Consider the following 27,417-nt stretch of genomic DNA (forward strand, 5'->3'; position numbering starts at 1 on the left):
TGGCACAGTTTCTCAATACTCAACATTATTCCACGATGCAGTATCTTGATAGTTGCCGAAATTGGAACGACCTACTCGAAAACCCCTGAGTCACTCACTCAACTTGAACGACCTTCCCATTCCACCTGGAAACTTATCAACTCATAGTCGGAAAACTTGACAGAATGTTGTTTATTTATCGAACCATATTCTTTGGACTGAGAATATCATTACATTACGTAAGACACAACACTTGAACGAAAATAGATTATTTGGAATGTGAATATATAGATAGATATGAAACATCAACTGAATAAATTATTAATTAATGAAGGTCAATGCTTTTGAACCATAAATTGATCAACGAAGAAAAGTAGTGATAACTATATAATGCGCTGCTCCAACAGATTATTAGCTCCCAATTCATAATAATAAGAAAATCATGCTCTTGTTTGTAAGAAAGTATCTTCCATGAATGAAAAATAGTATATTCAAAGTATTTTTTCAAACTGTGCGTAAACGAAAATGGGCCTGAAATAGATTGTGAATTCTAAGGTTCAATGCTAATGTATTAATTGACAAAAAAGTATGCCGAAGGAACCAGAGGCAATTTGAGCACACACAATTTTAATAAAAATTGAAAACTGCGCCGTTCAATAAAAATTATAAAATTGCTTTTTGCTTAGGTGATAACAAACATATAGCAAATCCGACGAAGCTGGTAACAGAGATGGACGAAATAATCGTCATTATAATAATATTTAAAAAATCAGTTTATTTAAAATAAACAGAGATGAATAAATAATAGCCTATATAGTTTTCGTTACTCTAAGGTAATTATTAATAATTTTTGGTTCTAGGTCATTAACTGAATGCCCACTGTAATACGATAGTACATAGTGTTTAAAATCCTCAAACTAAATTCAATAATTGCATAAAACTCCTATTGTATCAAAAACCAAAAGACAATAACTTAATTATTGAATAATACAATAGTGCTTTTTCAATGAACGAATCAATTTTCTCACTGCATTATTCCAGTTTCAAATAACTGATTATGTGACTTCATTATTCGTACCGTATTCCATTGGGAATTTGTTAATTCTCTGATACTTTTTGTTTGCATTTGAGCACAATGGAATAGGCTTATAAACTATCACGAGTTTCCATATTGAATCGAGCATAGTGGGAACTGATTATTTATTTGAATAAAAAAGTATTCTTAATCCATTAGAATGAACACAATTCAATTACTTGCCGTAATACTGCATACATCCCCTAGCCCTCTGATCGAATACCTTATTGCTACATTATTATTACCCTATTATTGAATTATTTCTTTCTCTTCAGCAGACTTGAGCCTAAGAGCTTACCAAGGAATTATGTATTACTAGCTTATTATAGCTTATAAGCTACCTAATTATTATAGCTTACTTGTATAGTGTATAATAATAAACTCCATAAGAAAATTCAATTTACTTAACAGCTCTCAGTTATGCTCCTTTCACCGATTGTCAATAATTTTCACTACAATTACTATAAATATACATATAGTTTAAACGGAAACGACCGGCATGACTCTTCTGATGTGTGACAGGGGAGAACCACATCACATGGTTCAGTGAACCACAAGAGCCTCAACTCATCCTCTCACCACAAAAGCCTCTCCCTTACCACGTATATTTACCCTTTCTTATGTTGTACCGTATGCACTATGCATTGCTTTGACATGCCAAAAGTCTACTCTCTTATACTCATGGCTTTTGACAGCTAATTCTGAATTGAAACTAATTGACAACTTTGTTTTCTATATGCCTGCTAATATATACAAGTTTGTATAATAATACATAGCAACTCATAAACTGTACAATAACCTTTTAATGCAGACGTTAAAGGCGGTAAGTTTAAATTCACACTAGACCGTAGAATAGGGTTTTCATAATGATGAGTCATTGTCTTATAATTTATTATTTTTTTGAATTTGTTACACTCCCTCAACATCCTCACCGCCTCCCCCAACAAAAACCCCCTTAATGGAGAGTAAACTATCCTCAATGAATTGGTGTTATAAATTAATGAATTAATAAGTACTATTACAATAAATTGTATGTTTCTTGACAATCCTTTTTTATTATTTGATGAAAAACTTGAAAATTACATACGGTACCTATTACATCTATTTTCAAAATGTAATATAGGCCTACTTGATAAAAGATTTAATAATAAAATTTTTATATAAATACAAAAATAAAACATGAAATATAAAATTATTAACTCACATTTAAGCTACATGGTCAATGACGAGTAAACATTTCTCATATTTTCATTAAAATTGAATTGTTCCTGATTATTTATGAATCAGTGTAAACACTTCGAAAAAACTAGTTGAAGAATAATGAATGATCAAATGACAAATTTTTTATTATTTTCGTTGAATAGATTAAGGTTATCAAAAAATGTAACTTACCTTAGAGAATCAAGATGCTAAATGCCTACTCATCAAGCAGAGGATGTATCGTCGCCGTGACATTTGAAGGCACTTGCTGTCTTTTCAACATAAACCATTGATACATAACAATAACACGTGAGATATTTCGAACCCATCCTAACAATATTGAACCTCAAACTAATATTACAATATTTCACTCATTAGTATGATAAAAATAAAGCACTAAATTTGATCAAAGCACAATGATAGTAGGATGAGATAATGTTTACAGAGCGTTGGATCATATGGAATCATGGCAACATTCCCAAATATTATCGTATTCTTTCACCAACACTCAACACGCTCGCGCTACTGAGAACTGAGCGACTGAGCAGATGATCGAAGCGATAGCACTGCCAACCTTGCCGACTGCTATCAAAAATACCTAAAATTCCCTTTCAACGCACCGGCCTTTATCACTGGGCACGTGTGCCAATATAGGCCTATGGGCCTAGTTACCGAGCTCACCTCTTCATCCCAAGGAGAGTCCACCCTTTTTGAACCATTTCGCTCTTCCCCTACGAACACTTCCCGATTCCTCCCCCTGAACAATCTCGTGAGAGCTCTATGGGGAAGCAATCCATCAGAGCACTCATTGAACTGGTAAAAGATCAGATCCTTCTCCAAAAAATACTCATCTAGTTATCTACCTCCTGAAATTTATATAACCTAGACATGAAAATAAAGATTAATATAATATATGATAAACATGTGGATAAATCTATTATAGATAAGGTGAAATGAAGAATAATGTTTGAAATATGCAAGGTTTTTTTGGAATTTCAAAAATATTACGATACATTAATATAATAAAACTTTCTGTGTTCTATTTCAAGTACCAATAATAATAGTTAAATATTTAATATCACTAAAGAAGGACGGTGGTTTTCATTCAATAATGTAAGAGACAAAAGCATGCAATCATAATGTAGCAGAAGCCACGTATTGTGATATCGATATCTTCAAAATATCTTCACCATAACTCATTTATACAATATTGTATCACTTGTAATTTAATCGTTTATTATCATTTTCAACGAATTAATTTCCATAGGAAGATTGAAAAATTAGGTTAGCATACTATGCTAACCTGTAACATATAGAGTAAATATACAAAATACCTTGTAAGTTTGTAACAATCATTTTTGTCTATGCCTCTACTCAATCAACCTGCTGAAAAGTAAAAGAAGACTAACATAACCGGAAAAAGGAACACAATAGACCCTGAATATTAACTCTATAACAATAAAGTTTCTGTGATTTACTAATAATGTCTATTATGTCGGTTATTTTACACAACAATATGGAATAGACTTAATGATTTGAATTAATCTTTCAAGAAAGGTTTAATAATAATATAATTACCATTATAAGTTAAAAATTACGTCTATGAGTGGAAGTTAGTTTCATAGTAAGAGATGAGTGACTGCCTTGGCGGGAAGGGGTTAACTGGACTTTCATCATTTGCAGGAGTCGCTTATGCAACAATCTTCACACATCCCGATCAACGCGTGTTGATAAAATTCCAGTTGCAAAATACATTTTTGTCTAGGAATGTTATATGAAACCATTCGCTGTTTCAAATCGCAACCATGCCTTTTTATAAGTTTGGTACCGTATCCATTATAAGACCGAATATTATCCTATTATATTGAGCAAGCAATTTCTTTATTTTTATATCTGGTTATTTATATTTATATCTGGTTATTTATTTTTAACGAATCTCGAGAAAGGGCTCTAACGATTTTCACGAAATTTGGAACTTAGTAGGTTTATGATATAAAAATTCGATTGCACTAGGTCAGGTCTCATCCTTGGGAAAACTCGCTGAACGACATTAAAAGGATAATTCTATTCATCCTTGGCTGAAACAGCTGAGACTTTCGTCGTCTGACCCCCTGTGGGTTGGGGGAGCTTTGAGTCGATCAGATCATCGTACTCAAGAATGTGTTGAAACCAGAATTCACCCACAGTATCCATGCTTATCGTAGGAGGCGACTAAAATGGACCTCAAGGCAACTCCAGAAGATGCCTTGCCTTCAACCTCACGGTATCTGCCCTATCAGGGCAGTTTCGGAGGGGCAAAAACAAAAAACCAAGAGACTAGAGATGGGTGAAACTCCAGACACAAATGTAGGTCAAGAGGCTAAGTCGAGGGTGGCCAGGTGCCCTATAGTGAGGTCCACGTTATAATGGCAGTGAAGAAAAATGGAGAAAAACGTTGCAAAGTCTCTCCATTTTGCCACTGAGTGTACACAGCTGTTACTCAATTCATCCCATTGAATTTGATCTAATAATAATTATCATTTCCTTGATAAAATAATCGATTTAATGTCAAATTAATCAATAAAATATATTTTTTCATAATTTGATTCGAAAATTTGCTTTCATAACTGAGATTAAATTTTTATTTTGATACAAACCTGAAATGGCGGCTAATATAAAAATCTGGTTTGGTACACTCATACAACTTTCCTTGCTCATTGATCTATAAGCCTCATTAACGAGGATAATTTAGGGGAATAACATTATGCCGATTGGCGGCTAAATAATTAAAACTACGATTATACTATTGTTATTGTGTTCAGAGTACATTTTCCTTTGTTTGAATTATGAAATTTGAGGATTTTGTTGTCAAAAGTTGATTTTGAAGATTTTTGTTGTTGAAAAGTTGTCAAAACAGCTGTTCTACAAATAAAATATCTTCATGTGTTCTTTTGAATAAACTGCTCTACCTACCTACCTCACGCACGAAAAGCAGGTTACAAAGTAAATTTCTCAAGGATGGGGTGGACCCCCCCTATTGATTTCTCAGGGAGGAGACTCATGACAGTTAATAGAGCTGATATCTAACAATACAGGGTATGAATTTGAAAAGAAATCGGTCAAGTCATTTTTGAGAAAATCGTGATAGAAATTTAACAAAATTCATTCTTCTCAGGAATATTACGGAGCTCCTGCAATTTTCCCAGAAATGAGACCCATGTCAGTTGATAGGGCTTATAAATAGCTTTCTAGGATATAAATTTGAAGAAAATCGTTGGAGCCGTTTCCGAGAAAACCGTGAAAAACATGGTTTTTAGCCATTATACGCCATTTTGAATTGAATTTTATTGAATTTCTTATTGTTGGATCCTCATGGTATAAGGACCTTGAGTTTAAAATTTCAAGACACACACACACACACACACACACACACACACCACACACACACACACACACACAGAGACCAACACCCAAAAATCATGCTTTTGGACTCAGGGGACCTTGAAACGTATAGAAAACATGAAATTAGGGTACCTTAGATTTTTTTGGAAAGCAATACTTTCCTTACCTATGGTAATAGGGCAAGGAAAGTAAAAAGCTGTGATACAACAATCTGAATTTCAAAACCACAGAAATTAAGTTATTTGGTAGGTATTCTATTCCAATTCGTTTTAAAAGTAATATAAAAATAGAAATCATATTTATAATAAGTAATTTCAATGGAAATGATTCTAAAATAACCTTTCAATATTATTTATACCGGTACGAGTAGGTCTAACCTATACGTGTAGGCTAACTGAAGCATGGATGCATTCTAGGATGGTTAGTTATCAACTTTTAAAATGTCATTTCAGGTATTTTAATTTGTGTTTCTCATACGGTAATGTCTAAAAATTATTTTATTGTTTCAAAAATACATTTTAAATCAATTATACGACTTGTGTACTCTATATTAGATTCTACATTAGACTCTATATTATTCTATCAAAATATTTTGATAGAATGAAGAAAAAAATGGCGGCTGAGAATTGTTTGGTTACTTTTGTACAGTCACTGTCAAAAGTAAAAATAAAATATTCTGGCAAAGGGACAACATTTCAAAGCGAGAGAGAGATAGCGCTATTTGTTTTGATGTATGATAGAAAAGGTCAGCAACAGTATTGTCAATCATACACTGCCATTTTAACGTGGACCTCACTATAGAGGCAATTTGGCGGCCCCTCCTTCAGCGGAAGGACCTACAAAGAAGCCAGGAGTGGAACTCACATAGGTCGCGAGTTTGTGGGTGGAGAGACAAAAACTCACCACTGTTCAGAGAAGGGCGGTCATTCAGGCAAAACTTCTTGGGAGAGGTGAGGCTTTAGACCCTGCAGAGTTTCGGAGGGGTAAAAAGAAAAACCAGACAGACCAGAGATGGGTGAAACTCCAGGCACAAATGTGGGTCAAGAGGCTGAGTCGAGTGGCAAGGGCGCCATAGAGGCAGTTTGGCGTCCCCTCTCTCAGCGGAAGGATCTACAAAAAGACCAGGAGTGGAACTCACGTAGGTCACGAGGACTAATCAGTCTGAAGAGACTGCCAAGCATATCACACTGGATTGCGACAAGGATTGCAACCAGGTGATGAATGGGATGTTAGTATATAGGGAAAAACTCCTGGTTCTTGTAAAGAACACAGGTATTGGTTTGCCTAACTAACTTACTACAGTCGAACCTCTGTATAACGAAGTCGATTATCCCGAGAAAAAAATCGCTGCAGAGAGGTATTCGTTGTTGAGAGGTTCTGTCAAGGAAAACTGCCACGATCCTATGGATCTTATAATATCGTATCACGGCGGTAAATGAATGAATATGGTACATAAAACATATCATTGTGAACTGTATGGTACCTATTGGGCCAATATTGATATGGAAATTTGAAAATTCATGCTGTTTGAAAAAACATGTTTTTTTAATATTTATAGAATCTAATAAGTAAGTAAACTCACCAATTTATTTCTTAGAAAGCTTGATTTGTACTATTAGTTGAGTTTGATCAAAGTACATACTCTGTAGCAATATTTTTCAACTTTTTACACTACTATTAGATGGAACGCAAAATACGGTTATCTTGTCAATAACTTCACTATAAATACTATAATAACTCAACTTTCCTATTATTTAATGTTTTATATTAGGAAAAGTGAGTAATTTTCGGTTGAATTTTGCATTTGAATGAAACATCATGTTCGATAAACGACTCACATCTATTAAAACAGTCAGACATGTCTGGTACACTATTTTTCAGTTTCGATCCTTGCCTGATAATTTTGAAAGCCTCTATAACTTCTTGATCTGACGGATTCTTCTCCTCAGGTTTGTCACATCATCATAGTCAGTTCAAAGAATTGAAATGTGTGACAAAAGCAAGAATGGGAAAGCCCACTCGTTCACCTGCCTGGTCTACAATGATAAGTTCTTGGAATTCAATTCCCGACTTGTGTTTCACCCTCTATTGACTGTCTACTATCCTATCTTCTTCCTACCTGAATTGCCATTATTTTTAGTCTATTGACCTTTCTGCTGAAACTAAACAATTCCTTGAAAATAACCGTCTACTTCCTATACACACTACATTTTGTATGTTGAAGTCAAGAAAAAACATTGTTGTTGAGAGGTCCTAAATTCGTGAAATAGAGGTAAATAAGCAGCCAAAACTCTAAAATGTCATGGGACCAGGTAAAATTCGTTGTATAGAGGATTTCGTTAAGTGGAGGTTCGTTATAGAGAGGTTCGACTGTACTTGGGAACACAATAAGCTTCGGTTGACGTGTGGGGCTCTTTGAAACTTTGGATCCTTGAATCCGTCCCTTCAAAACAATAAACAATTCGTCGTCTGTGGATAGTAAAAAAGTGAGTGAGCGAGTGAGTATGTGAAAAATTAAAATATCGCATCCCCGAAATTCATAAGATGACAAATAGCCAGCTGTGAAAATATATAAACACGATCATTTTAGAGAATTGTGTTCTGTCATAGCCTACTATAGATATCTAAAGTAAGCCATGGTTCTGATCATTATCAATAAAATATCGGGGCACCGAGCTTCGCTTGCTATTTATTTATTGATAAACAGAACATAATTCTTTAAAATGATTGGGGAAGTACGAACAGGCACAGCCGAAAACGGTTTCTTCCCCGAATTTTGATTCATACACTATAAATGGTCCAAAAAGTTTTAATTGACCGAGCAAAGTGAGGTCTAAGATTCAAGTCGACGGTTTGGCATTTCTCTTAATGTTTAAATGTTTTAAATGATTAAATGTTTAAAGGTTTAAATGTTTATATTATGTTTATATGTTGCGCATTTACGGCGAAACGCGGTAATAGATTTTTGTGAAATTTGACAGGTATGTTCCTTTTTAAATTGCGCGTCGACGTATATACAAGGTTTTTGGAAATTTTGCATTTCAAGGATAATATAAAAGGAAAAGGAGCTTCCTTCATACGCCAATATTACCGTAAAAATCAGACTATAGAATTATTCATCATAAATCAGCTGTTTAGTGGACCATAATAGTAAGTGGTCTAATATAGACCTACTGAACGACTGAACTATGAACTCGAACTTACTGAAATATGTACGATAAACAGATTCTATTCCTAGAAGTTATAATGAACGATATTTCATAATATTATTTCATCGATCCAATATAGACATTTTCAAACAAGAAACAACATCCTGCAGGACCCACACCGAAACAAAAGAATCAACAATGACAAATAGAAATACGATAAACGATAAAGTTGTGATAAGATTACTTTCTACAGATAAAAATAATGCCAGTTCCCAAACGAAGTTAATACAGAAAGCATCACAAGACTCATAGTTCCACTCGCTGTTTCAGGTAAGTCTGATCAGAATGGATAGGCTACTTAAATTCATTATAAATACGGTATGTTCAGTATGTTAAGCTGCGTTTACACAAAAATTATTAGCAAAATGTTAATAACTTGAACTTTATTGATTCTATTAGATTGAAGACTTATCATACATATGATGAACATGGGTGTTTGTCAAGTTCCGTTCAATCTAATAGAATCTACAAGGATTAAGTTATTAACATTTTGTTAATAGCTTTGGTGTAAACGCAGCTTTAAAAAATGAAAGGAATTCGAGTGATTTTTGAGGGGAGAATTTTAGGGATATTTTCACGGGTACTCAGAAACAACAGTTTACAATGGAAATTCTCAAGATTTATGAAATTCAATATTCATGTACCTACAATAATTTATTACAAAGATGCATCTAATGTTTTAGGTTTAATGATTGGTTTCAGTTACCGTACATGAAAAATCGCCTCAATGGGAAATGTATTCTATTCCTGAAACGTGCAGTAGGCTACCTAGTCAAATTTTATAAAAAATATATAATAGACTAAGCTATACCTACCTCTCATTTTATAACTTTTTCTGCGAGTTTACTGTTATTCAAGAGTCTCTAAAACGAGTAAGATACATGATAGAAACTTGCGATTGGTCTCAAATGAAAGAGAATTACATGTTCTATAAGTTACGTTGCTTTAGATCCTTCTTGCATGACTTTTTATTATCAAAAAACTGTCAAGACTGTGAAAATGAGGAAAATATCGCAAATTTATTGATTTTTTGAAACAACGTATTTTACCTCACGATTATATTTTTACAAAATTCATTTACCTCACATGAAAGAGCATAGGAGATTCTGTTCTTTAAATCAAGACCAAGTACCATTTTTTATCATTTCAGGTTATCGAGATACACAGTTTTGAATATAGAAATTGGTCATTTTTCGGTGTATTTGAATATGGGCTAAAATACACTAAAGGAGGAATTTTTAATTTTTAACATTTTGTTAATAGCTTTGGTGTAAACGCAGCTTTAAAAAATGAAAGGAATTCGAGTGATTTTTGAGGGGAGAATTTTAGGGATATTTTCACGGGTACTCAGAAACAACAGTTTACAATGGAAATTCTCAAGATTTATGAAATTCAATATTCATGTACCTACAATAATTTATTACAAAGATGCATCTAATGTTTTAGGTTTAATGATTGGTTTCAGTTACCGTACATGAAAAATCGCCTCAATGGGAAATGTATTCTATTCCTGAAACGTGCAGTAGGCTACCTAGTCAAATTTTATAAAAAATATATAATAGACTAAGCTATACCTACCTCTCATTTTATAACTTTTTCTGCGAGTTTACTGTTATTCAAGAGTCTCTAAAACGAGTAAGATACATGATAGAAACTTGCGATTGGTCTCAAATGAAAGAGAATTACATGTTCTATAAGTTACGTTGCTTTAGATCCTTCTTGCATGACTTTTTATTATCAAAAAACTGTCAAGACTGTGAAAATGAGGAAAATATCGCAAATTTATTGATTTTTTGAAACAACGTATTTTACCTCACGATTATATTTTTACAAAATTCATTTACCTCACATGAAAGAGCATAGGAGATTCTGTTCTTTAAATCAAGACCAAGTACCATTTTTTATCATTTCAGGTTATCGAGATACACAGTTTTGAATATAGAAATTGGTCATTTTTCGGTGTATTTGAATATGGGCTAAAATACACTAAAGGAGGAATTTTTAATTTTTTCATCAAATTTCAGTTATTTCAGTTTCATGATTTTGAACCGCCTTGGCGAGCTGAGAAGAATGAGCTGTAGTACGAGGAGATCTGATCATTAATTCTGTCAAAAGTTATAAGTGTTTGAAGTTTTGATCCTTGACGTATCCTTATGACGTACCCCCTCACTAGGAAATAATAAAATTAAATGTTTCTAACGGGTGATTATTATAGAAAATAACCCTCGTGAGATGATTTCAGCCGAAATATGTATGTTTTTGTTAGGAAGGCCTTGAAAAGGTATTATAATGAAAATTTTGTATTTTGGCTGTAGGACATGATTTTCTATTTTTGGGTGTATTCCCCCTCCCCCCACTACTAAATTCAAATATTCTTAAGGAATCCTGTACAGAATTAATTGTTCTTTGACGTGATGTGTGGTTTTTTATCTAAACTAGGGAAATATCCAAGTTGTATAGGGTAGAAGTGGTAGGTTTGCATAATTTAGAAAACACCTTTTTTTGAAAATTCGTAGCTCCGGAACCACAAATGGTAGAATCCTGCGCGACCACTCAATTTATTTGAAATTTTATTATCTTTAATTTCGAAGAAAATAATTTTTCTCTAAAAACTCGAAGTTTTTGAGATTAAATGGAAAGATTAAAAAAAGTCCGAAGTTTTAGGGTTTTTTGGGTGTTTTGGGGGTGAAGCCGTCCTCTGGCGTGTCAGCAAATTTCAAATTCGAATTCAGCGCTCCAAAATACATATAGAACCGTCGAGAAAAATTCTTTCGGGGCTGCTTCCTGAAAAACGACCATTTGAATGGACTAAGTAGGTTACTAATTCCTAGAAGTTACATTGCTAGCTCATGCATGTAAGATGGAGCTGAAATGGAGGATTTCTGATTCTTGAAATTGAAGTCCTATAACAGGAGTAGCGAAATGCCGCCCTTGAAATTCTTGGGGGGGGGGAGTTGAAAAAACATCTCTGAGAGGGAGGAGGGTTCTAAAAATAAAAGAGGTTTAAAAATTTAAAAAAAGTTTAAAAAGGTTTTTTTAATAAAAAAGGTTAGCAGGAGGATTTTTTATCAGAGGCGGGGGGGTTAGTACTAAAATTTGAGATAATTTAGTACTAAATTTTGAGGTTTTGAGGGGTGCGTCGGGGAGAGTGTTGGTCACTCCAGTCTATAGGATTAATTGTCTATTGATTGTATTATGCACATTAAATTCCATTTCAAATCATAAATCAACATTACTTCCATACTTCCTAAAAAGACACAAATTTGTTGTGGCAAACAGTTTGCATACTATTGCATAATGAAAGAAATACAAAAGAGCTGCTATTGAAACAATCATAGTTTACTTTCATGTTTTACAGAAATTGAATAACAAAAGATGGCCGGTCCAATAATTGAAAGAAGCCTATGTGGTTACAGCCTGAAGACAGCTTGCAAAATAATAGGTTGGCTCGGTGTGGTAAGTAGATGAAAATAAATAAGAAAATTCTATTAAACGTTGAAAATTTGACACGGTTTACTTTGCTATCAATGAAACAATTGAGTTAACTTTGATATAATAAAATATGTAATCCATTAACACATAAAAACTTTATTCAGGATTGCCCACAGGGGTATGGACGCAGACTGAGATTGCGTCTATGAAATTTGAAAATTCCAAGGGGGGGGGGGCTCAAAATCAAATCTTGGGAATCCCAAAAAAGAGGTTGGAAGTATTCTACTGTAATGACTACTATAACGATTTTTTTAATTTAGGAGGGTGCGGCCATTGGCTTTATTCTTCAACCAATGTTTAAAACCCTGAGTTACGGTACCTACATATTATTGAGAAATCAAATTATAAAAATTTATTGAACTTAGTATTTCTGTGTCCATACCTGTGATAGTCAGACAGAATATTATTAAATGATTGATAGAGTTTGAATAGGCTATCACATTCAAAATTTTTCCTATTAGTTCTAAAGCGATTTTCTATGTTATTAAGAAGTTTCCTCGGATCATCATTTTTTTAGTACAGTATAAAACTATATAGTTTTTCAGAAATTGAAAACTAGGCTACTTTATGATCCGTCTAGAGAAAATTGAAGTTTTTATTAATTATTCTATGTTTATTTACATGGGTTACAGGACACTTGAAACTTAAAGTACCTATGTCGCAAGGATTGATATAAATCCTTATTATGTGTTTCCAACAAGTAAATGGACTTTATTAGGGACACAAAAGGTTACCATTATATTTCACAGTAGAAATTATCAAAATTGGTCAGCAAACTAGGATCCTGAGTTAAACATGTAGGCTAGTCTAGTGTAGGTATTTAGTTTGGAGGAAGATTTGGCAAGATTATTAAATTTGCAATGTTGAAGTCGAGATTAATTTGAATTCTGTATTTCATAATTAATAATAAAATTTTAAATTTTTTATAGTAATAGCATGAGTTTTCTTGGATTTCTAGAAATATGAAAGTGTTTAGTGCAAATAATATGACGTTCATACACTCACAGGAGGCTGGAAACGTGTCGAAAGGATGACCGACAATTGTTTGACTTTACAGGTAGAACCCCAGAGTCGGTCGCAACAGTGTCTTCCTTTTTCGAGTTGGTCGCAAATGTTATAGTCACTTCTACCCGGTTACCTGTTGTTATCTGATTTGGATAAATTCAGTTATCGTTTACCAGAGGATAGTGTGGAATATTTTGTGAGATTGACTTAGGGTAGTCAAAATCAACACATTTATACATTCTATTTTGTATTGCCATTTAAAATTTATTCTCTCTTGTTTCTGTTTAAGTTAATATCTAAAAATACCAAGTGAATGATATTTTACACATGATTAGGAGTTTACGACTGATACCCAATGATATCAAAAGCACAAGTCAGTGATCAGGAAATTTGAAAGATTTTGAACCGAACTCATTGTGCATTTTCACTAACAACTTTGATAACTTTGGGTTAATGGTGTAGAAAGGTAGCGACTACGAAAAATTAAAGTAAAACGATAGGTCAAAAGCGTAAAAACGTATTAAAATTGATGATCGTTTAACTTGATCATATCAATTTAAGTAAGACTTTTTATTGAAATTATTTATCCTACTGTCAATTCAACTAATATTTCCCTTCTTACTCTCCAGGTAGGATGGGGTACACTTTTAGTTGGCCTTGCTGTGAATTTTTTCGTGCTTATTGAACAGGATGAACAAGAATATTGTGAGTATGACACTATTGTAAGTCTAAATTACTTTTGTAATCAAGTTTAAATTACAAGTTATCATAGAAATAATGAGAAAAGTTGTAAAAAGTTACCTTCATTATAGAAATTCAATTGTATATTAATGCCATCCAATGTTAAAAAATGTCAATAAATAAGATAACAGTACCTAATTAATTGAAACGTAGGATAAGATAAGGATATATAGTCAAGAGTTTTTAAAATACCAATATAGAACATCATTGAAGACTAAAATTTTTCATGTATTCAGAGGTACCGTAATTTAAAATTAATTCTCATCAGTGTTGAATTTGAATGTAGGCTATGTTTGTTTTTTGTAGATTGCTTGGTTTATTTTGTAAGCAAATAATTCTTAGCTAGATATACAAAACTAAATCTATTTCACAATATTCCGATATACTACTACGTTGAATCATTAAAAAAACTCAACAAACTTGCATCGATTACAGATCGTTGGAGCCCAACTTCATTAAGAACTATGCACAAGCTCTAATTCTAATCTACTAGGTTAAATTTATTCATATTTCATATTAAATGAAGTTTGAATGTCCTAAAGATGAGCTAGGCCTAATCCAGAAAATAAACTGCTTGTATTGTGGAAGAATTGTTATTGGAACGCTTCAAATATTGAATTAATAAACATCATTATATTACTAACTTCCAGTTTGTGAGTAAGAGTATTACTTCAAATTGATGATTTTCCATGTATTTTTCTCTCCAGCAAAATATTACATTACCTATTTGAAATAATTTGACAGAATGAAGAATACTTTAATTTGCAATTACTCTGGTATAACTGTTTTTTTACTAACCGTTATTTTATTTCAGCTTGGATCTTCATCTCAATTATATTGGCATTGCCATTATTTATGATCGCATATAATATAATGGTTCTAGTAGCAGTTGAAAAGGTAAGCCTTTTGCAATACAATCCTGACTAACTAATAATTTATTTTCCTGATATTTTTACTTTGAATGCATCTAGAATGAAGATCATCTAGACATTTAAGAATTTTTCAACAATGTTGATACGTTTTTCATAATTGAAACAATGTCAATATTATTGGACAGATTTATATTAGCGGTTTAGAATATATCAGCTATCTGATATCTTTATTGAGTAAAATGTATAAAATTATAATTTAATACAAAACAAATCCCAAGGATCTAGATAATATTATCTAGTTTGGGATTTGTCTCCCTAGTAAAGAATATTTTAAAAGTGGTTTGGAATTGTTACATGAAGGATAGTTATACATGAAGATGTTAACTTGTTGGATATCTACTACAAAATTTAACTAATACTTCAATTTATAAGGGGAGAGTCATGACGATATGAAGCATAGTTTCGGATATAAGAGAAAAATAATTGAACCTTATCAACCCCTTCAGCACAGGGGGTAGAAGTGGGAACTTTGGACTGATCTGCATAGTCAAAAAATGCGTTCCAAGCATTCCCTCTATAACTTCTGTTATTGGACTAAAATTATGATTTCATTTCTTATGTACTTTTTTGGGTTGATCAATAAGGTCAGTTTTTATCACTGATTATTAGACTCTCAAGAGCATAGGTCCATAGAGAAAAGAGGTATATCTTTATTAGTATTTATTAGGTATACTGTTATACCTTGTTATAGATTTTGTTAGAAGGCTCGCACTTGGGAACTACCAAATCTATTTATTTTTTGATGTATTGTTGAAGAAATATACGGTGAATCATAAATATAATTGATAATGAAATAACTCGTGTCCCGTGTCCCCAGAGATGGCCAGGATTGCTGCTACCTTACATGGTTTTCACTATGATACACGTTGTTGGCGGCCTAGTGAGAATTGGAGTTTCAATAAGATACGAAAATTACAATGCACTTTTCTACTTTTCAAAAGCAGGTAAGAGATTCTAACAGGTTTGAATGTTTGAATTGTGTTCATTGATATAAACGGTATGAGATAAATAATTCAAACACAATACACATCCTGCATGCCTGATTGAGTAGGATTTATAGACTCTTTACAAATTTGTGATAGACCAGAATTAAATTATTGAACTTAATGCACCTGAGCATATCAACCTAATACAGGAACGATTATATCTCCAATCCAAAGACTTCAAGTCAACAGAAGTTATGACTTTTTACAAAACTTTACTATTAAAGCAATAGTGGAGTATTCATATTTATCAATACATTTGAAAAATCTCATATCAAATTTAGCATTTTATAAGAACGAGTAGCCTATATACTACAAAGTATACTGACACATAACACTCATATCGATATGAGTGGATACATTTATACTACCTACAAATACGGTATAAATATTGTATGAGTAGGAATTGGTGGAGGACACCCATACGCGTGTAACATGTTGGCAAACTAACTGATTTCAGTAAATTTTTATAGAAAGGTAACCTTTACCTTCAGACTTCGCTGTGATATCAAACTGAAGTATAATTTATATTTTATATATATCTTTACTAGCTAGAAAGAGTTATCTAGAATGGAATGACTTAACTGTTAAGTGATTTTTCGTGTTTATCTTATTAAAATTGGAGAATTTTCTTTATGATTTGCTGCTTAATACTGAAAAATGGGGAAGGGATCTTTGTATCACAAAAAATTACCGTTATGCATTTTAAAATTATTGTTTGTTTCAGTTTTTGACATCTATTTCTTACTGCTTGTCTCAAGCTATTACTTACAACTAAGAATCATAAAACGAGATGCTGGAGCCGTATAATAGGCTACACATAATGTGGAGTGCAAGGAATGAACTAGTATCAATACCGTCAAAAATGATACATTTTACCAATGATGTTATTGTTGACTAAAATTCATTAGGCCTAACCAATATATTTAAATTATTGTTTTAAAGTTTAACCTGTTCGATCAATGTTTTAGTGTTTGAGCTATTATTAATCCAAGACAATAAAATGTTGAAAAATAGTTTGTTAAATTTTATTCTATTATTTCCAATCAGTCGAGTTCAAGCATTCAGTTCAGGAACATTACTTATATTATTGTTAAAATTTAGCCGTCACATTGAACTAGGAACAACTATTATTGCTTCTATTTTACATTGAAAACAATTCTTTGAGACGACTCTATTGAAAAACACATCGATTGTTGATAGACCACTACTGTATTGAATATACAGAATAATACTCCACCAATATTGAAAATAAAACATAAGAGGAATTTACTATTTGAGATGTATGATTTCGATGGAATCGTTTTCTACTTTCCTTGTCCCAGAACTCTGGGAAAAGCTTCGATTGGAGTATGGAGATTGAATTTATTGCGGTCATCAAAGTGTCAAAGAAACCAATTTTCTGATTTTTGACATAAAAATAGTTATTTGTGCAACTAGTGCGCAAAGTGACAGTTTGCTGCACCGAAAGAAACGTTTACGCACGAGCCGTAGGCGAGGGCGGAATGGTTTCTTGAGTGCAGCAGAGGAACTTTGCGCAGGTATTTCACATAAAATTTTTCCTACAGTTACCATTGAATATGAAAAGTGGTTGATTATGGGTAAAATGGTGGCTGAAATCCATCAGATGTTTGTCTGTATAATTTTGTTATTAATAACAACTTTAATTTATTTCAAACTTGATAATCCAATTGAAAATTAATAATCGATAATTTATTCAAATTAAAAATTAAATTAATCCAATTAATTTGAAAATTTGAATAATTTTGTGTAAATCTTAATTTCTAAATAATTTTTCAACCAATCAATTTATGAATGAAAGAAATAATATTTGAAATAATGAATAATTAATAATATTCAAAATGTATAATTTAATGAGTTCTCATTTTTATTTGAAAATCAGAAAAAATAGAACAAATTCGCATTCAAAATACATGCCAACAATGTCAACAACTGATTGGGATTGCTGCAAGATAATACGCAAAGTAATACTTTGCGCACTAGAGCGGAAAAGTGATTTTTAGCGGCCTGCAATCAGTGCAGAAATGGTCACTTTCCAAGGTACCTGTAGGAAAAATATATTACAGTATGTTCAAGCGAAATAAATTAGTTGAAATTAATCGATTTTGAAAAATATTTTTTTTCTACGAATGTGAGTTAAACTCTAGTTCCGCACACAATAGATACGGTAACTGACCAACTGATCTTATACCTCAACTCTAAAATTAGTTTTAAAAATGAAAATATGATTTATTATAGAATATGTATAATTTTACAGAGCTTACATAAATACTATGCATTAGGCAGGTGTAGATTGTTATCTATAAGTTACATTCATCATTTCTTATGTGACCTTATTCAATAAGGTTACCAAAAACTTATTGAATAAGGTCACATAAGAAATTAATCGATTTATAGATAAAAATCTATACATAATATTTGTATTGATGTGAATAATATATTCAATTCATAATCATTACCAAAACGGTACAAGCGAGAAACGTTAGCCTATTTGTTGCATATTATACTAGGCAAGATGCCAGTTTTATAAAAATTTATGTCTCGAAGAATAGTGAAAATAAATCCATCAAGACTATAAAACATGACTATTAACAACCCTAGCAGTACTATCCATGTCTATTTAAAAACGCGTTTCCTGGATTTTGGGGCTTCTAAAATGTTATGGATAATAGCACAAATAATAGAGATTCTTCCTTGGTGACCTGAGACAGAATCTTCGAAATTAAAATAAGCATAATTATGCAAATCGGTGAAGAGTTTCCATTTCAGTTGGTCACCCTATTCCACACAAGTTCGCTTGTGAATGAAGCGGAAAGGTGAAGAGGAACGCCCTCGTGTTAGAATAAATTTGTAACATAATTTATAAAATAATAAAAGAGTGTTTAATTATACACTTGAATGGATAAAATAAAATTATTTACAGAGTGATTCGTGAATGTAAAAGGTTATCCTTCCCATAGCGAGAAACATAATATATTACGAGAAACAGTTCAAGGTCCTTTGACTCCTTTTGGCTTGTTGGGTGGATTTCGCCCACGTCCCAGAGGAGCTGGTCGACCTCCGCGGCCACCGAATGTTCCTGAACAAATAAGCAAAACAATTACATAAGAACAAAAAATCAACAACAGAAGAGTAATATAAATGTAGTAATAATATACTCACATTACTAAATAAAGTAATTCACTAGCAAAGGTATTGGAGAAGATTATTTCCAAAAGGGTTCAAGGCGAAGTCGGTCCTAAGGTTTCCATCTTCCAACATGGATTCCGAAAGGGGAGGCCCAATATCTCCAATTTACTGTGCTTCACAGATGAATTATCTCAAATTTTGGATAGAGGGGGTAGAGTGGACACAATTTATTTAGACTTCACCAAAGGAGGAAACATTTATAGGAGGAAACATTGTATTTCTATCAATGGGCAGGAGTCTGATTATTATTGCACCTATACAGGAGTTCCTCAGGGATCAAGCCTTGGTCCATTATTGTTTGTTTTATCAATAATCTGCCTGATGTCTTTCTACATTCTAAATGCTTGCTGTTTGCGGATGATGTGAAAGTGTAGCGTGAGATACAACATTCAGATGACTGCATGCTACTCCAGGAGGACATAGATAAGTTGCAGGTCTGGTGCACGAACAACAAGTTGGCTGTTAATATAGATAAGTGTAAGGTAATCTCGTTTATTAGGAAGAGGGGTAATGTCAGTATGTAATGAGCTAGAAAGAGTGTGCAAAATGAAAGATTTGGGAGTAATATTTGACTCTGAACTTGGATTTTCAAAACACGTGGATGGGCTAATAAGTAAATCTAGTCAGCTGATGGGTTTTATAATGAGAACTTGTGTTGATTTCAATAGTGAGAATACACCGATTGTCCTGTTAAAAGTTATAATTCGTAGTATTCTTGAATATGCAGCAATTGTTTGGAAGTTATGTGAACATAAGTAAAGTTTAAATTTTTGGGACAGAACATTTCAAGTTCGGTAAGAAGTAAATCCATGATTTAGAGGATAGATTCTTCATGGTATTGTTGATCTAGTTATACAAAAAAATTCTGAAAATATTGATTTTTGAGAAAATTATACAATTTACTAAAAATGACCAAAAATAATTTTTAGTTGAGTTATTTTTGGTCATTTATGGTGAATTGAATAACTTTCTCAAAAATCAGTATTTTCAGAAGATTTTTGTTTTACTAGATCAACAATACCATGAAGAATGTCTATCCTCTAAATCTAATGGATTTATCTCTTACCGAACTTGAAATGTTCTGTCCCAAAAATTTAAACCTTAGGCGCTCATATCTCAAAAAGTAATGATCGGGAAAAAAATGTTTTCCTGAGAAACCTTTTTCATTTTGATAGCTTGATGATATACAAATCGAAAAACTTAAAAAATATCACCAGTAGAAAGTTTATTTTTAGCCTTTGCACAGCCTTAAACGTAAATGTGAATACCTTCTGAATAATGTGCGCATGTAGCTCTCTTGTGGACGGGGATATTAATCCGCTCATCAGCATGATTAATTTGCAAACTCAATTTAAAAACTAATTTTCATCATCACTTGGGCTTTGTTTGCATCATCATAATTATCATCTTCATTGTAGTAATTAATCACATTATTATGATGAACATCGTCATCGTCTTAGTCATAATAATTATCATCATCTTCATCATCATTGATTAACATCTGCTGCATTTCCATAGTACCTTGATGAACATTTGATATTTTTTCGCTTTGAAACTCCCTTTTCAGTTTTGTGTATGGTGATTGTTTTTCTCTTGAATTTATTTTGTAGTATTAGGTTTGTTGCAGTTGTGGTAGTTTTTCGTTAATACATTAATAAGACATTTTGAGTAATGCTTTTCTTTTTCATCTTTCTTTGATAGTAAGTTTTAGTTTAATCACTTTATTATTATTTTAATATTATGGTTTAATTATACAGAGTGAGTCATATGTATGGGAACCCTTCAATAAGTTGGAGACTGTTGTAGATAAAATACTGTAACTTTCAGGATAAGTCATTGGTCGAATACTCTACCTTTTGACGTACAACTGAATTTCAACCCCTCATAAAGGGGTGACTTATAAACTACTCGAATATTTCAAATGTAAACACCCATTGTGTGGAATATCTTTTTCAAGGCCTTTTTAGAACAAGAAAGATGCCATCAATTAAAATGTTCTATGATACTTGTATCCAAAATGGTGACTGATTGAGGTTTTAGTTTTTAAAGAAATGAGGGGTAGTAACACAAATATTTTGAAAGTAAACACCCATTGTGCGATACATCACTTTAAAGGCCTTTTCAAAACGAGAAATATGACATAAATAAAAATGTTCTATGTTGCTTTTATCCAAAATGGCGGCTGATTGAACTTCATCAATTATTTCTTTAAAAACTAAAACTTTAATCAGCCGCTATTTTTGAGAAACGTATCATAGAACATTTTTATTGATGTCATTTTCCTTGTTTTAGAAAGGCCTTGAAAATTATGTACCACACAATGGGTGTTAACATTTAAAATATTCGTCTTTCAACCCCTAAGTCACCCCCTTATGAGGGGTTGAAATTCAGTTGTACGTCAAAAGGTAGAGTATTTGACCAATAACTTATCCTGAAAGTCACAGTATTATTATCTACAACAGTCTCCAATTTATTGAAGGGTTCCCATACATATGACTCACTCTAAATAATTTGATATTGATGCACTCATCAGCATGAGTAATTTGCAAACTTAATTTGCATCATCACTTGGTTTGATTAGTTCAATAGTTTAGTTACTTTATTATTATTTTCAAATCAAATCAAATTTTATTTGCCATTTCAAATATAATACAAAACAATGATAAATGTCAAAACAAAGTTAAGCAAAATAGACAATCAAAGTATTCATATAAATAAAAACTTTGTTACACAAAATAACATAATAGGCGCTGCCTGCAAAACCAAGGGTTTGAGTGCTGGCAGCGAGTACCAAAAAAAATTCATAAAAAGTACAATACACAAGTGAAAGAGAAGAAAAATTAATACAAATATGTATGACAATAAAATGTACAGAATACTGATAATATGAGAAAAGTTGAAGTGTAATACAAATGGAGTAAGTTACTGCTATATTAAATTTTATGATTGGTTGCTGTTATAAGTCAATGTTGATATATATTGTGTTGGAAGGAATATATCTGAAATATAATTGAGAATTGATACAATTATCGATGAACTGTAGTTAGTGAAATGAGATGATGGTGATATTTAATATTATATTATGTTTGTAAGAATTGAGAAGTGTTTATTGATTTTATCCACTCTGCTATTTTTTTAGGATTTGCTTTTGTTGTTCTATTTGCTATTAAGTTTTCTGGTAGCAGGTTGATGAGTCTATTGCAGACGTAAGGAAATTGTCTTCGGCATACAGTCATGTCAGTTCTGTTAATTTGATAATTATCTTGCATTCGAAAATTGTAGGTTCGAGCTTGAGGTGTAAATAGATTTCTGTTTTTAATTATGTATAATATTATGTTTTTCACAAATAGTTGCCTAACTGTTAAAACTGGGAATTCTGTAAAAAGGAGATTTGTAGGGTAACGTCTGGGTCGACCAAGTGCTGCTTTAATTAAGTGTTTTTGAATTAAGGAGATTTTGTTAAAATGTACGTCCAATGCCCCACCCCATACCCTAATGCCATACTGTAATACTGACTGGGCGTAAGCAAAGTAAATTAATAGTAATATATTTAAATCACCTAACCCGTTTAACCTGTAAAATTTATGTATAATATGTTTCATTTTTTACATATATTATCAATGTGAGCGTTCCATTTGAGTTGTGAATCTAACATGACTCCCAGATATTTTGTCTCCCTCACTCTTATCAATGCCTGACATACACAGTTTTCATCCCTCTCCTGTAACCCTTCCAACTCTACATAATGATTATAATATGTACAGGAGTCTGAGTGAGTTTTTACACCATCTTGAAATAGCTCTGTAGGGATAGACCTTTCTGATGGAGAGAAAAGCATGTACACACTTTTTTTATGTTAAGTGTCAGCGTGTGGTGATCCAGCCAAGATTTAACCCTAGCCAGACCAGCCTCGGCTAAACACTTAACCTCCCGCCAATTTGACCCAGTAAAAATTAAGGCCGTGTCATCTGCAAAGGAGATGGAATGGCATCCATTGATGTCAATTTTCAATAGATCATTGATATATACCAAAAATAATAACGGGGAGAGCACTGTACCCTGTGGAAGACCGTAGTCGGTCAATGTCAGTTTACTGGTGTCAAGGATTTGTATTCTTTCATGCAGGTAACTTTTAAATAAATTTAACACCGTTCCCCGGATACCTATTCTCTCTAGCTTTCGTAGAAGGACTTTATGAGGAATGGTATCATAGGCCTTTGCCAGGTCCAAGAACACAGCCAGAGTTTTTCTACTGTTTTTAAAGTTTTCCGTTACAATTCTAACCAACTCAGTCATTGCATCTTCGGTGGATTTACCCTCCTGAAACCCGAATTGATTTACAGCAATAAATTTGTACTTTTCAAGATATTCGACCATTCGTTTTTTTTATTATCTTTTCAAATATTTTAGACAGGTTGCTTATAAGGCTGATAGGACGGTAGTTCTCGGGAGCTTTTTTGTCACCTGATTTATGGAGAGGAATTATTTTAGCTATTTTAAAATGTGAAGGAAAATGGCCTAACTCGAAACATTTATTAAATAAAATTGACAATGGTTTGGCTATGAACTCTGCTATATTTTTCAAACATATGTTGCCTACTCCATCCACTCCGGAGAGGAGTTACTTTTTAAGCTTTTAATCATTATTAGTACCTCTTCATAACTTGTTGGATGCATAAAGAATGATTTTGGAGTGTCAGCCGCTGCACAAGATGGATACTGTAAGTTAACTTGATTTCGTGTGGACCTGTTGAGGATTTTCTCTGCATAGTTTCTTCCTACTTCTGAAAAATATTTATTCATAATGTCTGGGTCGATTTCGGGTGGTTTATGTGTACGTTGTATGTCTAAAATTTCCTGTATGCAGTTCCAAGTTTTCTTACTATTACCTTTGTAATTTGATATTTTAGTCCTGTAATAATCAAATTTTGTTTTTTAATAAGTTTATTCAAAATATTTCTGTAAGTCTTATACCTATTTTGTAGCTCCATATTAAACGGTTGACTGTTCATTTTTTGTGCATTTTGTCACGTTCTCTGATTGATTTTATCAGCCCTGGAGTTATCCATTTTTTTAGTGGTCTATTTCTATTTTTAATTTTTATCTGTTCAGTGGTTAGTTCTATGTAGAATATTAATTTGTCATAGAAATTACTAATTTTTTCATCTAAATTTAAATTTTCATCATACAAGTTAGTTTCATTTTGCCAATTCTCTTGTTTAAATAGTCAATCAATTTTGTATAATTAATTTTTTTAGTAAATATCTCTCTAATTTCTTTTGTATTTGTGATAGATTTTGTTATGTGAAAAGTTGTACAGAAATGATCAGTGATGTATGTTTTTTGTATGGAGCTAAGAACATGACTTTCCTTAAAATTCACATTTTTCCAGAATATATGATCAATACATGATTTTGTATTACATGAAATGCGAGTAGGTTTATTAACAAGAGATCTCAGACCATACATTTGTAATAGGCTACTATATTCATTTGATAAATTATTATTCCGCAGAATGTCAATGTTCAGATCTCCGATCATGATTATATTTTCATTTTTTTGAACATTAGACATACTTGTGTCCAACTCATTCAGAAATGCTTCAATATTAGAAGAAGGAGATCTGTAGACCGCAATAAGAGTAAAAGGACAGCTGAAAGCTTCTAATCTAATCATGATTATATCTGCTTCCGAATTTTCACAGTCAAGATAATGTACATCAATCGATTCCTTCACAAAAAAGCACAAACCGTTACTTTTATTTAATTGGCCTGGCTTATCTATAACTGTATATCCATCTATGCTATAGTCAAAAATATTATCTTCAGTCATCCAAGTTTCAGTTAGAGCTATTACATCGTATTTTATTTTACAGTTTTGAAGAGTATAAACAAATTCATCAAAGTTTTTTCTTAAGCTACGTATATTCATGTGTATAATATTAAAAGAGACAACATTATCTATTACTTCATCTAAATGAGAGTTAGGATCAAGGTATTTGAGACTCTAATGTATGAACAAATGTCAATCTATTTTGAGTCCAACAACATTTTCTCTGAAAAACAATTTGGTTTCCGGTCTGGAAGAAGTACTAATGATCCCATACTTAATGTGGTTAGTGGTGTAATTAGCAACCTAGAGAGTGGTGATTCTGTTGGTCTAAGGTCATACGACTTTTCCAAAGCCTTTGATACTGTGCAGCACAAGATTTTAGGTGACAAACTAAATTTTTATGGTTTTACTCGAAGTGCAGTTCAACTTGTATTGTCCTATTTAGTAGCAGGAATCAATTTGTTTACAAAGATGGCGTCCTGTCCAATGGTAGACTAGTTGATTACGGCGTGCCTCAAGGCTCTATCTTAGGACCATTCTATTTAATATTTATATAAATGATTTGCCAATAATATGGATAGCAATAGTAAAGATGGGTACCTATTTGCAGATGATTTTGGCTTAAAAATAAATTGCCCCTCTAAGCATGATCTTGAAAGTGAGAGGAATCAAAGTTATTGGTTCTAAAAGATTGGTGTGCAGCAATAATCTTTCTCTCAATGATAGTAAAACCGCTGACATTAACTTTGCATTCAGAAAGGTTAAGGGTGAGACTCCATTGAAGTTTTTAGGTGTTTTTATTGACCCTTGTCTGTCGTGGGATGCACACATTGACTATTTATCAGGTAGGATGGCTAAAGGATTGTATATGTTACGGAGACTATGTGTGACTGTGGATGTGTCTGTACTAGTGATATTTACTATGCACACATCCAGAGTTTCCTTTCTACGGAATAATGCTTTGGGCAAACAGTGTAAACGCCAAATCAATTTTTGTTCTTCAAAAGAAAGCAATAAGAATAATATGCAAGCTACCATATAATGCACATTGTAGACCTTATTTCATTCACTTAGGTATCCTGACGTTGCCGTCGTTATATGTCTTAAAAATATTATGTTATGTACGAGGCAATTTGAATAAGTATGATTCTAATAGCTTCCATAGTTTAAATACAAGAAATAGACACAAACTTAGAATTCCATTGTACAGTCACACTAAATCACAAAGAAACTGGCACTTCACATCTATCAAATTATATAACTCCACACCTGACCACTTGAAGGAACTCACATGCACACAATTTAAAAAAGTATTGAAAGCAGTGTTAATTGATGAATGTTTGTACACCGTACATGACTATTTTAGAATAGATTGGAATCGTTTTATGTGATTCATGTGTTATTTTATTGTTCTAATACTGACTGATCTTAGTGTTTTTGTGTTTGTTTTGACTTACTTTAGTGTTGAAAATTTGACGAAGTCCATGTATTCATGTGAATATTTTATGACCAATAAAATTCTATTCTATTCTATTCTATTCTATTCTTCATTCTTGAACTCCACATTCAACGATTTTGCGACGGCTTTCATGACGACATGTAAATTCTCACCCTGGGTTTCGGGAATACCTACTATTTCAACATTGTCCTTTCTAGTATATGTTGTAGATCGTGAATTTCTTTTTCTAGCCTCTGAACATGTTTTTTATCCTCCAAGTTTTCTTTTTCGAGATTGAGAAATTTTAGTTTTAAAGAATTATGATCCTCCGTGAGGGTGTTGAGTTGCGTTTTTATAGCATCTGTTTTGGTGTTTAACTTTTCCAATTTCGTGTCCAGGTCGCCCAATTTTGAGTTGAAGAAGGATTTCAGATCGTTTATTTCCTTACGTAGATTCTCTATTAGATCAGAGGATAATTTTTTTAAGGTAATGTCCGACTGACCTGCGTTATTTTTATCCTGCTTACAGCTCGCACATTTCCACGCAGCTCTGGCTTGCGAGTTCATTTTTTTAAACTTATCGATGGACTCCAGTCTAGTACACGCAGGGTGGAACACTTTCGCACACTCACTACACTTCACTGAGATATCCTCTTCAGCGAGATTTATTTTACAGTTGAATTATATAATTAATTATGCATGAGAATTTTCATGATATATTATAATTTATAGTATTTTGATCTAAGTTGATGAGGCAGTTTTGTGTTTCGACCTGTTGTCTCCAAAGAGATAAATAAATAAATAAAAAGTAATATAATATACTCACACAATAATAATAATAATATTCATTTTCAATAATTTTATATTCAAAGTCAAAGTCTAAGTTCATATGACCAACGTCAACGTAATGTCATTTCAGCAACACTTTGATGATGGGAAGA

General features: G+C 32.5%; 3 protein-coding genes across 3 annotated transcripts in view; 1 reads left to right on the forward strand and 2 right to left on the reverse strand.

Moving 5' to 3' along the window:
• LOC111050150 (piezo-type mechanosensitive ion channel component) overlaps positions 1-2,796 on the reverse strand; it is a 153,067-nt gene extending 150,271 nt beyond the window's left edge. Inside the window, exon 1 of the mRNA XM_039422810.1 lies at positions 2,447-2,796. The gene's annotated coding sequence lies outside the window, so the exon portion shown is untranslated. The remainder of the gene's footprint in view (positions 1-2,446) is intronic.
• Positions 2,797-8,820: 6,024 nt separating this feature from the next.
• Positions 8,821-17,013, forward strand: LOC111059798. Its single transcript, XM_022347424.2, has 6 exons — positions 8,821-9,114; positions 12,203-12,300; positions 13,971-14,046; positions 14,897-14,979; positions 15,832-15,958; positions 16,725-17,013. The coding sequence occupies exons 2-6, from the start codon at positions 12,220-12,222 to the stop codon at positions 16,805-16,807; spliced, it is 450 nt and encodes a 149-aa protein (XP_022203116.1). The 5' UTR covers positions 8,821-9,114; positions 12,203-12,219; the 3' UTR covers positions 16,808-17,013.
• Positions 17,014-18,877: 1,864 nt separating this feature from the next.
• LOC111060626 (U6 snRNA-associated Sm-like protein LSm4) overlaps positions 18,878-27,417 on the reverse strand; it is a 35,407-nt gene continuing 26,867 nt past the window's right edge. Inside the window, exon 5 of the mRNA XM_039423906.1 lies at positions 18,878-19,097. Coding sequence (XP_039279840.1) covers positions 19,009-19,097 — 89 coding nt within the window. The 3' untranslated portion in view covers positions 18,878-19,008. The remainder of the gene's footprint in view (positions 19,098-27,417) is intronic.

The sequence above is a fragment of the Nilaparvata lugens genome, chromosome 3 (assembly GCF_014356525.2).
Source record: "Nilaparvata lugens isolate BPH chromosome 3, ASM1435652v1, whole genome shotgun sequence".
NCBI lineage: Eukaryota > Metazoa > Arthropoda > Insecta > Hemiptera > Delphacidae > Nilaparvata > Nilaparvata lugens.